Source organism: Tetrao urogallus, assembly GCF_951394365.1.
Source record: "Tetrao urogallus genome assembly, chromosome: 1".
In the NCBI taxonomy this organism is placed as follows: domain Eukaryota; kingdom Metazoa; phylum Chordata; class Aves; order Galliformes; family Phasianidae; genus Tetrao; species Tetrao urogallus.
Window position 1 is genome coordinate 118,520,853 of NC_136813.1, and position 13,561 is coordinate 118,534,413.

General features: G+C 42.5%; 1 protein-coding gene across 1 annotated transcript; it reads left to right on the forward strand.

Moving 5' to 3' along the window:
• Nucleotides 1-11,616: 11,616 nt before the first annotated feature.
• On the forward strand, nt 11,617-13,109 carry AICDA (activation induced cytidine deaminase; the record flags this gene model as incomplete). Its single annotated transcript, XM_079550388.1, has 4 exons — nt 11,617-11,790; nt 12,243-12,513; nt 12,647-12,762; nt 13,056-13,109. The coding sequence occupies 4 exons, from the start codon at nt 11,617-11,619 to the stop codon at nt 13,107-13,109; spliced, it is 615 nt and encodes a 204-aa protein (XP_079406514.1).
• Between the last annotated feature and the right edge of the window lie 452 nt (nt 13,110-13,561).

Here is a 13,561-nt window from a genome sequence, read left to right on the forward strand (position 1 = left end):
CTGAGCTGCTACCTGCTTCACTCATGAATCACAGGTCTTTGTAGGAGCTCATTATTTTTTCTTCAGATACAGAAAATTATCCGCAGCTATTTTTACTTTTTTTTTTTAATTTCCCATGGATCATTGTGCTACATTTTTCTGGCAGTTCATAGTTGGAGAGTACAATGATAACTTGAGATATGTGTTGAAAATGTGTTCCAACTAAGCATGTGCCATGATTTACTGGTAAAGAATTACTGTCTCCAAGTAAAATGGTAAGGTGGTATGGTGGTAAAACGGTAAGAAAAGAACTGTGATACATCACTTTCACTTTATAAGCAAAGAATCTGTTCTCTAGTGACATAGGAAGTTCCGCACAAATGTGCGAAGGAACTTCTTTACAGTGAGCGTGACGGAGCACTGGAACAGGCTGCCCAGGGAGGTGGTGGAGTCTCCTTCTCTGGAGATGTTCAAGACCTGCCTGGATGCCTACCTGTGCGACCTGCTGTAGGGAACCTGCTTTGGCAGGGGGGTTGGACTCGATGATCTCTGGAGGTCCCTTCCAACCCCTACGATTCTGTGATTCTGTGATTTAACTCAGAAATATGGAAAACTGAAAGATTTACTATATTAAATAGTATGCATCTAGGTCAAGAAGATCAGGAAAATTATCTTTATTTGGCTTTCATGTAAATTCATCAGATGGTAACTGTACATATTTCAGTTACAAAGAAGGAGCATTCAATGCATGGAGGACTCTGAGCAGTGTCCATTCTTGTGCAAGAGAACTACATTTAGATAGTATTTCTAGAACAAAATTGGCAGTGACCCAATTTGCCCATTAAACGGCATTTAATAGCATCCCATCACTCTTCAAGACTGAAGCACACAGTGCACATTCTTGCACAACTCTATCCCCTAGAATCAAAGTTTCTTCCTGGCTAGCACTACTGAATCCTTATTTCACACTGTTATAATAAAAACAACCTCAGCCTGACTGACTATAAATGGAGCTCTCATCTGCACAGGCCTGACCCTGTGTGGAGTCAGGCTTTGACTCATGAGCTCTTTTGTATTTACAATGTATTTCTGTCAGCAGACCAAAGGGCTGAAGTACCACTTATGAAGAAAGTCTGAAGGAACTGGTCTTGTTTAGCTTGGAGAAGACACTGAGGAGATCTCATTGCGTCCTTCCAGTACTTAAAGGGAGCTTATAAGCAGAAGGTTGACTGACTTTTTACACAGTCTAATAAATAAGTGATAGGACAAGGGGGGATGTCTTTAAATTAAAAGAGGGGAGATATAAGTTAGAAGTTAGAAGGAAATTCTTTACTCAGAGGGTGGTGAGGCACTGGAACAGGTTGCCCAGAGAAATTGTGGATGCCCCATCTTTGGAGGCATTCAAGCTCAGGTTGGACGGGGCTCTGATCCAGTGGGAGGCAACCCTGCCTGTGGCAAGGGGGGTGGAACTGGATGATCATTAAAGTTCCCTTTCAACCTAAGCCATTCTATAATTCTATGATTTTGCTGTTCGTGTAAGTGATTTCCTTTTAATAAAAAGGTTCTCAATAATATAGAAGTTAAAATGCAAGCTGCATGTACTTCTTGCAAATCTGTTACCGTATATCAAACAAGTAATTGGCAAAAGTAATCCACAGAGCAAAACTTGATTTAATGACTAAATGCTCTTTCAGACTGTCTTTTTGGATACTTCAACAAGATTCCACTTTCCATCCAAATACAATGTGTCACAAATTAGACATTAAGAAAGAGATAAACTATAAATATATTATTATTTATATAAGTAAATATCTGTATTAAATGTTTCTAAGTAAGAAGAAACACAAGAACTCACCCGCTGAAATGTAAGAATAAATGTACATTAAAGGTACAGTTTTTTAAATGTGTCCTCACTGAGATCCCAATTAAGATCATTGATTAAACTACGTTAACAGCAAGCAGAGCTAGCCAAAACTAATCAAATTGCTCAGAGCCTAGATCAGCTGAGCTTGAAACAACTGGCAAGGATGGAGAATTCACAGCCCTCCTGGTACAATTGAGAATATTTTCCTGATCTTAAATCACAAATTCTTTTTTTTCAGCTGCTCTGTTGCTTCTGGTCATTTTGCTGTGAGAGAGATTGTTTCTCTCTCCTCAATAGTCATGACGAAGAGAATTGAAGGAAATAGCAAATAAAACATTATAATTCATACAAAGGCTGAGTTTTCTTTCAAATCAAGACAGTTTAATTATTATTAATAATTTTTTTCCTCTGAGGGAACTACATGAAAAAATGCAAAGCCTGACTAAAACAAATTAATCAGTTAAAGAATTTTGTGTCCCTGAAGCAAGACTCTGCTTGTGCTCAATGTAGCTCATTTTTCTCATGCACTGACCTCTTAACAAGGGTTACTTTTCATTTCTTGGCTTTGCATTTGACAGCCTCAATTTTCACTGTTTTGCCCTTAGATGGGATCCTTGCCCTTTTTGGTCTGTCAGCTTTCATATTCCCCAGTCTTTTGATTGTTTTCTTGGCCATCATGGCTGCCAGTTTCTTGGCTTTCCTTCTTTACAGTCACAGCCACTATGTGCCAATCAAGGGTCAGATTCTCTTTGGCCTTCGCTGCTTTCTTGGCACCTTCTTTTTTGTTTGTTTGTTTGGTTGTTGTTGATCTTGAGGAGCTAGAAGCACCATATCATCTGCTGCCCTTGTCCAGGCTACTGAGCCCCAGCTTGGCGATGTTGTTTCTGTATAATAATTAGACTTCAGTTCCCTTTTGGAGTCATGCATTATCATTTGTTTGTGTTTCTTGTAGGCAGACATTACTCTCCTAATCAGCTCACCTAGAGACTGAGGGTCTGCAAGGTTTGGATCCTTCTGCTGTTTTCTCTGGTTTCTTAGCAGACACCTTAGAGGCTGAAGCAGCAGTGGCAAGTGCAGCAGCAACAGTTATTTTGAACATGAAAGCCAACAGTCTACCAACATGACTAAGGTTGTGGTTTCACACTGATACACATCAGCATGCTATATCTTGCAATGGGTATGTTGTACCTACAAATCATTTCCATGCTCAAAGCATGAAACTTACTGCTTAGATTATTATTCCCTTGGAGCACTGAAGTCAGACTGACAGAAAATGTACCCACTGGAAAATGCTTACATCTCTCTGTGTCTCATGTCTGGTATTCAGTGGCACAGAGCAACTCAACAATTTGCCATTATTACTATTTAATTCAATTACAAATTAAACATGCTTTTTTCCAAGCCTAGTCTTACCTTCAGTTTTATTCTTGCTGTGGAAGAAGGGTTCAAAATAATTTTTTATGCATGGTGCAGGGTGAATGTTGATCCTGTTGTTTCTCATCATCTTTTCTTGAGCTCATCATCATCGTTATTCCATTTCTCCTAGATACTTTGTCCTTCAGCTGGTATGTTTGTAACTTCTTTAGTTTGTGTTAGGAAGGGCAACTGAAATCCTCATAGTCTCTGCTGGCTCCTTTGCCATTTGTCTTCACTGAGAGCACTGCTAGGAGAATTACTTCAGGGTAGATTTTCGCCTCTCAAATCTGTGATCTTACTTTAGTCTTGTCAGTGATTTCCAAATTGAGGCTGGACGAAGCTAGCTCCTTTAATGTAAATGCGCCTGTTCCCTACCCATCCCTGTACCTGCACAGAAAAGAAACCAGAGAGGAGTGGACACAATGGCCCTTTGTTAACAGCCAAGAAAAATTTATGAAACTGCAGGAAATTCTGAACACAGGACTGCAAGTCAAGAAACATGAAAGCTCTTTAGTGAGCTTCCAAGCACTTTTGTCACAGCCTTTCCCAGAAACAAAATTTACTGAAAAACAAAAGGAAAATAAAAATCAGGATTTACCACCCAAGTGCCAGGTGCAAGCTGTTTTTTCGGTGAATCACATGAGCTGCAGCAACTGCACAAACAGGAGCTAGTAAGAGACAACTATGGTCTCTTACTATGGGAAACCATAACCACAGTGAAGAGATGACTCTCATTGTGAAAAACTGCGGTGCAAAATTGAGTTTCTCTCTGTGATTAGCAGAAGATTGTAGAGGTATGGAGCCAGTGACTTGCACTAAGGGAAATATGGGACTAGGAGCAGGGCCTGGGGTGTCCAAACCAGGAGTTTGTGCTGGAGAATGGAGTAACACTGGAATGTCACCTGCAGTATCCTGTGCAAAAAGAGGATTTTCTCCAGGTCCAAACACTACAGGGTCAGAAGTCAAGTCAGATATTCAGGACATACCTGAGGCTGGAGCTGCATACATTGCTATGGTGCAAGCAGCTCTGGTAGTTATTTCCCTAGGTCCATCTCCCAGCACTGGGAAGTTGCATTCTCCTTTGATTTGCAGATGGTGTGTCTTTCTTACTGTGTCAAACATTTACTGCTTGGTCTCTAGTTTTATTTTTTACCTGCATGTATGGTGCAGAAGATATTCAGTACCTCTTATACTCCTCAACCAGTCTGGCTCCTTTCCTTCTACAAGTAGTGATCCCAGCAGGTGCCAGTCACTCTGGGTTAGCAGAGAGCTACAGGGAAGGAATGAGAGGCACTCATAGGATTGCAGTTGAAAAACATGTGTTCAATTCAGTAATTTTACCCTAATTTTGCTCATCCTCCAGGAAAAATGCAAACTCAATTGTGGAATAAAAAATAAACTATGACAAGCTTCCAGGTGAAGGTTTTGCAGTTTGAGCCTGCAAAGCCAAATTACTAGTGGCATAATATAGTATGATCTTAACGCACACCCAGCCCTCAACCAGCCCTCAGTTCTACATCAGTGGCATCATCTACAAGCATGCAGCATGCAGTAGTGTACAAGGTGGAGGTCAAAGTTTCATAAGCTCACCCTCTCAGTAGCACTTCCACACATCCTTGAGTTCCACCTTCTCTCACTCCCACTTCCTTCTTGTGACTTCAGACCACTGTTCTTATGCCTCTGAGGCATTGCCTCACAGTGCTTCAGATTTTCGTTTGCAACCTACCCCTACCCAACACACAATCCTCCCGGTCACATCCAAGTAGATTTCACATACATCCTAAGAGTTTCCCTATATCTCTGTGGTGCTGTATATTCCACACCATGAAAGGCAGTGTTTTGCCATACCACTGTTGAAACATGTTTCCCAGTCATGATGTCAGCATCACAGGAAGAGTTGGCAGATGTAGGGACAAGGCACATTGCCCCATGGAACAAACAGCCTCCACATGTAATGCTAATTTTTTTCACACCTGGAACAGGAGCAATGGGAGTAGTCTTGGCAGAACTGTTTTACTTCTGTGCAGGATCTATCTTTCAAAATGGAACAATTAATCTTTGTGAAATAAACACAGAATACAATGTAATGTACTTATAAAAAATAAGCACATCAACTTATTTGCCTGTGTCAAGCTACAAAGAACTCTGCTTTTGCCCTGTTTGAGGCATCTGTGCAAGTCTGTGCCTATGGTGCATCAGCACTCTTCAAGAAGAGAAAGTTTTTTGCTTGAGAATTTCGCTCAAGGCAAGGGAAGCAGGTGGTTGCAGTTCTTATGCTCAGTGTAAGAAATAACCAACTGTTGACACTGGCGGTCGATTCAAAATATGATTTCTGAGCAAGAGGTGAATGGAAAAAGTATTTATATCAGTACACAACAGCACACAACTTCCTGTTGACTAAACAAGCAACTTCTACTCTGCTTTGGGTTTAGATCATTACTTTTAATTATTCACCACATTTTTGCTTTCTGATTTCTTCTCTTTTTGCTTTCTGGTGATGTTAACCTTCCTTCTCCTCTCCTACTCCACTCTTCAATCTGCTTTTAATTGCCTGATGTTCTCATTTTTCTGAGTATAAGATGCCTGAAGGGATGCTAGGGCATCACTATGTAATCATGATAAGGTGGACCAATGCCTTTTTCTAAATAATACTACAAACACACCAATAAAGGAAACTTTCTTAGCCTTCCCCATTAGCCTTGTTTAACTGACCTGAGCTTTAATCTGAACATAGATTGAATCATAATTTGTAAAACCCTTTCACTCTTTCACAACTAGTCCCTTCTTCAAATGATTTTACATTGAGCAGAAAGGAAAGAACAAGCATGGTCAAAATCTCTCCTCATGTATATTAACTCCCACCCAGAAAGAAGTCCTACCAGATATTAAAATTCGGCGATTTACAGCCAGAGAGGAAGATGGACTAGCAAATAAATCAGATGTCAGTGATCTTTCCATGTTTGTTTGCTAATCATGTTTTTAACCAGATCATAGGTGATCTCTGCTAATGTGCAAGAAAGGTTGCATCTCCTGCCATAAGAATAGCATAGGAGCTGAGGATCCTCTCAAGATTTAATCCTAGACTTGCTATGAGACACACATCCACAGCTAGCTTTGACACCAACACATTCCTGCTCTGGGAATTAAAGCTGGAGGCAGAGAAGTGCTGCTACTGTTTTTGGGCATACACATTAAAAGTGAGAGGGAAGTGGCTGGATGGTCAAAATGAAGGGTATTAGGAAGCTTTCAACAGCAGTTAGACTTGCTAGCCTTGCCAAAGAGTGACATAACTCATCTGTTGGTTCATTTGTTCTTTCTTATTTCTGTGCAGAGTAACAAAGTTTATGGAAAATGACTAATGTTTTAAATCTTGAAGAATGCATTCCAATGGTTTGCAGAATCTGAGAAAGAATCTATTTCAACATTGAGAGTATTGGTGGACAAAGGGAAGGCAACCAATGTCATTTACCTGAACTTGAGCAAGGCCTTTGACATGGTCACCCACCACATCCTTATCTCCAAATTGGAGGGATGTGGATTTGATGAGTGGACCAGGCAATGGATAAGGAATTGGTTGAAAGGCCACAGACAGAGGACGGTGATTAATGGTTCTATTCCAGGGAGAGGTCAGTAATGAGTGGCATCCCCCAGGAGTCTGTCTTGGGACTGGTGCTCTTTTAACAACTTTCTCGGTGACATTGAACGACAGAATTGAGTGCACCCTCAGCAAGTTTTCTGATGACACCAAGCTGAGTGGTGTGGTTGACACGGTGGAAGGAAGGGATGCCATTCAGAAGGACCTCAACAGATTCAAAAGGTTCAACACAACGAAGTGCAAGGTTTTGCACTTGGGTTGGAGGAATCCCAGGTATTTATACAGACCAGAAGGAGCAGCCCTTGGGAGAAGGACCTGGGGGTCCTGGTGGATAAAAAACAACATGAGCCAGCAGAGTGCTCTTGCAGCTTGGAAGCAAATGGTATCCTGGGCTCCATCAGAAGAGGGGTGGCCAGCAGGGACAGGGAGGTGATTGTCCTTCTCTACTCTGCCCTTATGAGGCCCCATCTGGAGTACTGAGTCCAGGTCTGGAGCCCCCAGTACAAGAAAGACAGGGAGCTGTTGGAGAGGGCCCAGAGGAGAGCCACAAATGTGACCAGAGGGCTGGAGAACCTCCCCTACAAAGACAGGCTGAGGGAGCTGGGCTTGTTCAGCCTGGAGAAGGCTGCAGGATAACCTAATTGCAGCCTTCCAGTACCTAAAGAGAGCCTACAAACAGGAGGGGAGCCAGCTCTTTGCAAGGGTAGACAACAGCAGGACAAGGGGAAACAGTTTTAAGTTGAAGGAAGGAAGATTCAGGTTGGATGTCAGGGGGAAGTTCTTTACTAGTGAGATGAGATGAGGTGCTGGAAGAAGCTGCCCAGAGAGGTTGTGTATGGCCCATTCCTGAAAGTGTTCAAGGTCAGGTTGGATGGGGCCCTGGGCAGCCTGGTCTAGTATTAAATGTGGAGGTTGGTGGACCTATGAGATAGGTGGCAGAGGGATTGGAGATACATGATCCCTGAGGTTCCAACCCAGGCCATTCTGTGATTTTATGAGAATTGACACATAGATCTCACAAATTTCACTTATTGATATGATCTAGCTGACTATTAATATTTTCTCTTTCACTCCTTCTAAAGTGAATAAAAATCTACAAAATTTTCTATAAATGTTTGGATCTAAAAATTAGGAACCAATACAAGAATGAAGCCAAATCTACCTTAATTTATCTGATGAAACATAGACAGTCAACCTTAAGAAGAACATTTCCAAGGGTGTGTTGTTGTTTTTTACTTTTTTTGTGTAATAGACATTCTCTTTGTGTTACCAAAAGAAAAAAATAGTATGAAGGCAGGATAAAATGATTCTAGGACTAACCTGGGATATTTGTCATAAGGTTCTGCTAGAGCAAAGGCTGAAAGGGAGCAGCTGTTTTATTAGCAGGAAAGTCCTCTATTAGTCTGTTATGTAGAACAGGGATTAATAGGGGATGCAGACTCTTCTGTCTTTGGTCAACACTAAAAGCCAGATCTCCAAAGAGCATAACTGCCACAACCCTTGGCAATGAAGCTGCTAAACTGTGTGTCTTTTGAGCATGACCACTACTACTGTGGAGCTAGGAATACATTTCCCCGAGGTGTAGGACAGTCCAGTCCTGAATTTCCAGGAGCTCTCCTTTTCTTGAGGTATGCATTACTGGCCACTTTTAAAGTACTGTGCTAGAGTAGTCTGTTCTGGTCTGCCAACTCATGTTTTTGCATATACTGGCTTCGTGCGGTACTAGCAGCAAGCTGAAAGCCGGTAAAATTAATAAAGAAAGTAAATCAAGCAGAGAAAAAAATGAAGAACTACCCTAGCATGAGGTAAACAAAAGGGCTGTAGTGCTCACAGTCATCCCCAGCTTGAGGAAGTAATGGAGCACGATAGCCCCTATCTGCCTCCTCAGCACCCATGCCTGTCTGGAGGTTCTCCTTGGCTGTCCCTCAGCCTTGCAGAGGGGATGGTCACCTCGGCAGTGCTGCAGTGGAGCAGAGCCTGAGAAGTAGAAAACTGTTAGCAAAGTGAGAGTGCATATAGTGAGAGCAAGCCTCAGCACACCTGCATGTAACCACAGGCCTGATGAGTGAAGGCAATGCTGCCGTGAGACATCCAGAGGAGGGATTCTGCACCCCATCCCAAGCTTGCTGGTTCCAGTAATGTTTCCAGCAGTGTGTGCTCAGCAGGTTTTAGGCCTCAGTCATGCTCAGCGGGTTTTTTGCATACAGTTTTGTGATTTGGGTTAGTGCCTCTCCTTTCATGCTGACACGGCCCAGAATGCATGGCAGTCAAGTGTCAAACAGGGGTGACATGCCCAATTTCTGCACATCACCCCTATGCCTTTTCCATGAGCTACGTAGGTCTATTCTCACTCCTCTTCAGTTTTGGTGCTGCCATATGCTCCCAAGAAGCTGCCAAACCTTTCTGGAAGAAATGGAGGAGACAACAATTTGGTGCTCCCTGAGCTTTTTCCACCTGGATTCACAGTGCACTCTCACAGGCCACCCCTGCTGCTTCCTTGGCAGGGAAGTTCAGCATCACCATCATCACTGCACAGCTGTATGAGCAGAGGCCCAGAGGGGTAGTGTGGTTTTGCACTGTCAGTGGTACACAGCTCCAAGGCCCCCCCCTAACCAGTAGACGATGCTTCCTGCCTCGTCATGTTATTGATATTAATTCAGAATAATTTTGCAGACTGGGAGGGCCCAATGGCAAGTGCAATGAGGACAGGCAGCCAATGAGTGCAGAGCATCTTTCAGAACTAGAATCCCTTCACATTTTAACCCTTTGCTCTTTGGCTCATACAGCTCCAGGGCCCCTTCTAACTCCTCCCCTAGCCGTGTGTCTGAAACCCATCAAGAGTAGATAGGGGTGAATGGGGAAGGGAAGGACAGAGCATTCCACATTTCTGTGCACCAGAGTGTTGAACAGTCAGAGCTTGTGAGGCAGCTTCTGTGCAACCCAGTCATCTGAGAGAGAACCCAGCTGACATGGACAGGTAAAATGAATGCCTCCAATTTCTTGCTGATAGAAGAAATTAGGTTTCTAATTAAATTTTTGTCCACTTGGTGCTTACTGTCCATTTCCCTTTCTCCATATGACTCAGTGATCTAAATCCAACCCTGTTCTACTCTTACACCTTGCAGCTCTCTGTCTCCATCACTCCTTCTCAGTTTGACTGTAAACTAACCTGCACCCTTTTCCATTCTTGTCATTTCTTTCTTGTGACTATTCTCTGTTCCCTTTCATTCTCTTTCTTTTCTAGAAACAAACAAACAAATATATATATATATGTGTATATATACATATATAATAGAAAGATGTACATTTAGATGCTGCTTAAGCATTTTGATCTCTGCTCAGTCTTCTGTCTCTCTATCTATTCTCCCTCTTGCACCAGGTTTCAATCTTATTCTGTTTCTGCTGCTCTCACCTTGTGCTTTCAGGCACAGACTGTTCCAGCACTGCATTTTTCTACTTGTTCTTAAATTACTCTGCATAACTGTATATCATTCACACACTCAGGGGCTTCCGCTCTGATTTCAGGATTTCGTCATGAATCTTTATTTGAGAAGATCCCTGTTCAGTGCTTGTGTATGATCACAGCTTCTGTGTCTTTGCTGCTTTCTCTTGAACTATGCAGTGTGCTCCTATGCTACAGGAGTTGCATATGTAGCCATCACATCATACTTAGCTGCAGATCTTCTCAGTTGCCTCCCATAACATCTTTTCATTCACTTTTGTTCTCATACTGGTCATTCTTCCTAGTAAAAATCCCCAGCAATGGTCAGTTCTGCAGAGCAGAGAAATCAGGAATTGATGTTAACAAATATTTCTAGATGTACAAGATGCTCCTTGTGACTCAAAATTGTCTTATATAGTCTTCACTTTGTCCTGACATGAAAGGGCCCAAATGTTCTTTTCTTGTTATTGTTATTTCTCCTTCTTCACTTGTTTTTGCAACTCCATGCTGCTCTGCAGGAGTAAGACCTTTGAAAAGAAAAAAAAATGGGAATATGGAAGGAAAGGGATTGCCAGAAGGAAATAAGAAACATTCTGAAAGCAAATATCTATATGAAAACTTTACTGGTGTTTTGCTTTTGTTATATAGCCCAGGTAAGAGCTTTGCAATTATCTGGTCTACCATATCCACTTATTTACCATGTGATTGTCTGGGTTGTCCTCCCTAAACCATCTGACGATCTGCCACACATAGAAGGGGAGAGGGGAATACATAAAGAGTGTTTATATAAGAAATTCTCCTTGCCTAAACTCTCATATTTAAATCAGGAAATTCACAGCAAATACAAATTCCCATTTCCCACACCTCACCGGAGACCCCCAGAAAACTCATCTTCACATCTCTTACACTGACTCCAGCTCCCTGCTGAACACCAGCTTACCAGACAGAAAAGTTGACAAAGGACATTATTATTTTTAACACATTCACTTTCATTTTGCATTGCTGTGAGAGAGGTGAATAGCTTACCACAGTGAACATGGCAGTCCTCAGATGTACCTTCGCATTACATTGAGACTGTTGAATAAGGCTGTTTGATTAATCACTACTAATTCACTTACTGTTCCCACTTACAAGGTCACCTCCTTATCTCCTTCATCCCCCACAGTCACATCTACACCCTCACCCCAAAATAGTTCATGCAAATTACTGATGTTTTTATTTCACAATGGAAGGTCTGAACTTGATGGAGATATTTTTGCTGCTGAGCCCTCAACATAGGTCTGACCAACTTCACAGCTATGACTTCAGGATGAGGATAATATGCATTCTCTTGTCTTCTCCTTCAGCCTCTTGATGAAGAGGAAGCTCTTCCTCTACAATTTCAAGAACCTGCGCTGGGCCAAAGGCCGTCGTGAAACCTACCTCTGTTATGTTGTGAAGCGCCGTGACAGTGCTACATCGTGCTCCCTGGACTTTGGATACCTGCGTAACAAGGTATGAGGTACACGTTGGCATCCTATTCTCATATCCATGTTAAGTTTGATGCAGCTCTGGAGCAGCAGGGAAGAAGAACTGCAAGCAGCAACATCCACTCTGGCATATGCATCCACAAGAACGGATACTACACTGGTATACAACATTTGTGGGATGCAGTCTCCAGGTAGATCTGTATTTGTGCTACGCACAGATATGTTACTAGCAAGACATCCAAATAGTCCCTGCTGCTTTAACGATACCTTGATTTTTCTACCTTGCTCCCACACATTCCTCTTCTAGTCATCATTTATATATCATTGTGCCATCTTCTGTGCATTGACCCTAAGATCTCTCTCTCACCTTGTTCATTCTCCTCTCACACATCACTCAGCTCAAACCTCCCTCCTTCCTCCCCTTATAGCCTACTTCATTCTTGTCTCATGCTTTGCCCCTCTTCCTCTTTCATGAAGATGGGTTGCCATGTGGAGGTTCTCTTCCTACGCTACATCTCAGCTTGGGACTTGGACCCAGGCCGCTGCTACCGCATCACATGGTTCACCTCCTGGAGCCCCTGTTATGACTGCGCCCGACATGTGGCTGACTTCCTTCGTGCCTACCCAAACTTGACCCTGCGTATTTTCACTGCCCGCCTTTACTTCTGTGAGGATCGCAAAGCAGAGCCTGAGGGGCTGAGACGCCTGCACCGGGCTGGGGCCCAAATCGCCATCATGACATTCAAAGGTAAAATGGGCAGGGGAGAAATAACTGAGAGCTATGTCAGGATATGGTATGATGATTTAGTGAGCCTAGAAGAGATTAATGTCCTCTTTGGAGCAATCTTGAGCATGCTTTAATGCCGCTGCGCCTTGCACAGATTTCTTCTATTGCTGGAACACATTTGTGGAGAACAGGGAAAAGACATTCAAAGCCTGGGAAGGGCTGCATGAAAACTCTGTCCATCTGTCCAGGAAACTTCGACGGATCCTTCTGGTAAGGACTAATTTTTCCACTCCTTCCAGTGCCTCTTTTCCTGAGCTTCTTCCTCTCTTCCTTGCAAAAGTGCTCTGCTTTTACTACTCATTTCTGCTATCCATCATTTCATTCTCTCCTGTGTCATCACCTTTCATGCTGCTTATGCCTCTTTCTCCTAACTTTGTTCATATTCCCACACCTCATTCTCTTCTACCTCTCTTCACATTTCATGCCATTCTTTTGTCCTTCCCCATCTTTATAGACTCCTGCTTACTTGATAAATGACCTATCGCTTGTATTTTGTTCTGCAGCCACTGTATGAAGTAGATGATTTACGAGATGCCTTTAAAACTCTGGGACTTTGAAGTGGAAGTCATCAGCAATGAGAAGACTTCACAAGCATTTGTTCTTTGATATTCAGTTCTCTCCCTCACAGTGTATCTTTGTCTTCTTCCTTCTTTCCATCTCTCTTTCTTCCAGCCCTGTGTCCAAACATAAGACCTTTCATACTTTTCTGTCCTAACAGCAAGATTGAAAAGCTCTCATAAGAGTAATGAACTGAGTCCTGAACACCTCATTTGAAACCAGCAAATCTTCTAAGTGGTTTGTGTGCAGATCTAGGCCTTTTTGCCCAGAATGAAGGGAGCTTGAATAGCTGTGGGTCCAGATTTTGTTCCCTATGACAGGTTGAGACAATAAAAGCTTAAAATGAAAGCAAAAGATTTTCCGTCCAACATTTTCAAGTGTGAGCTGCAGAAATACGAGCTACTACATTGAGAGCAGTGGCAGCTCCGCATCAGTGCTGATCATTGTACAG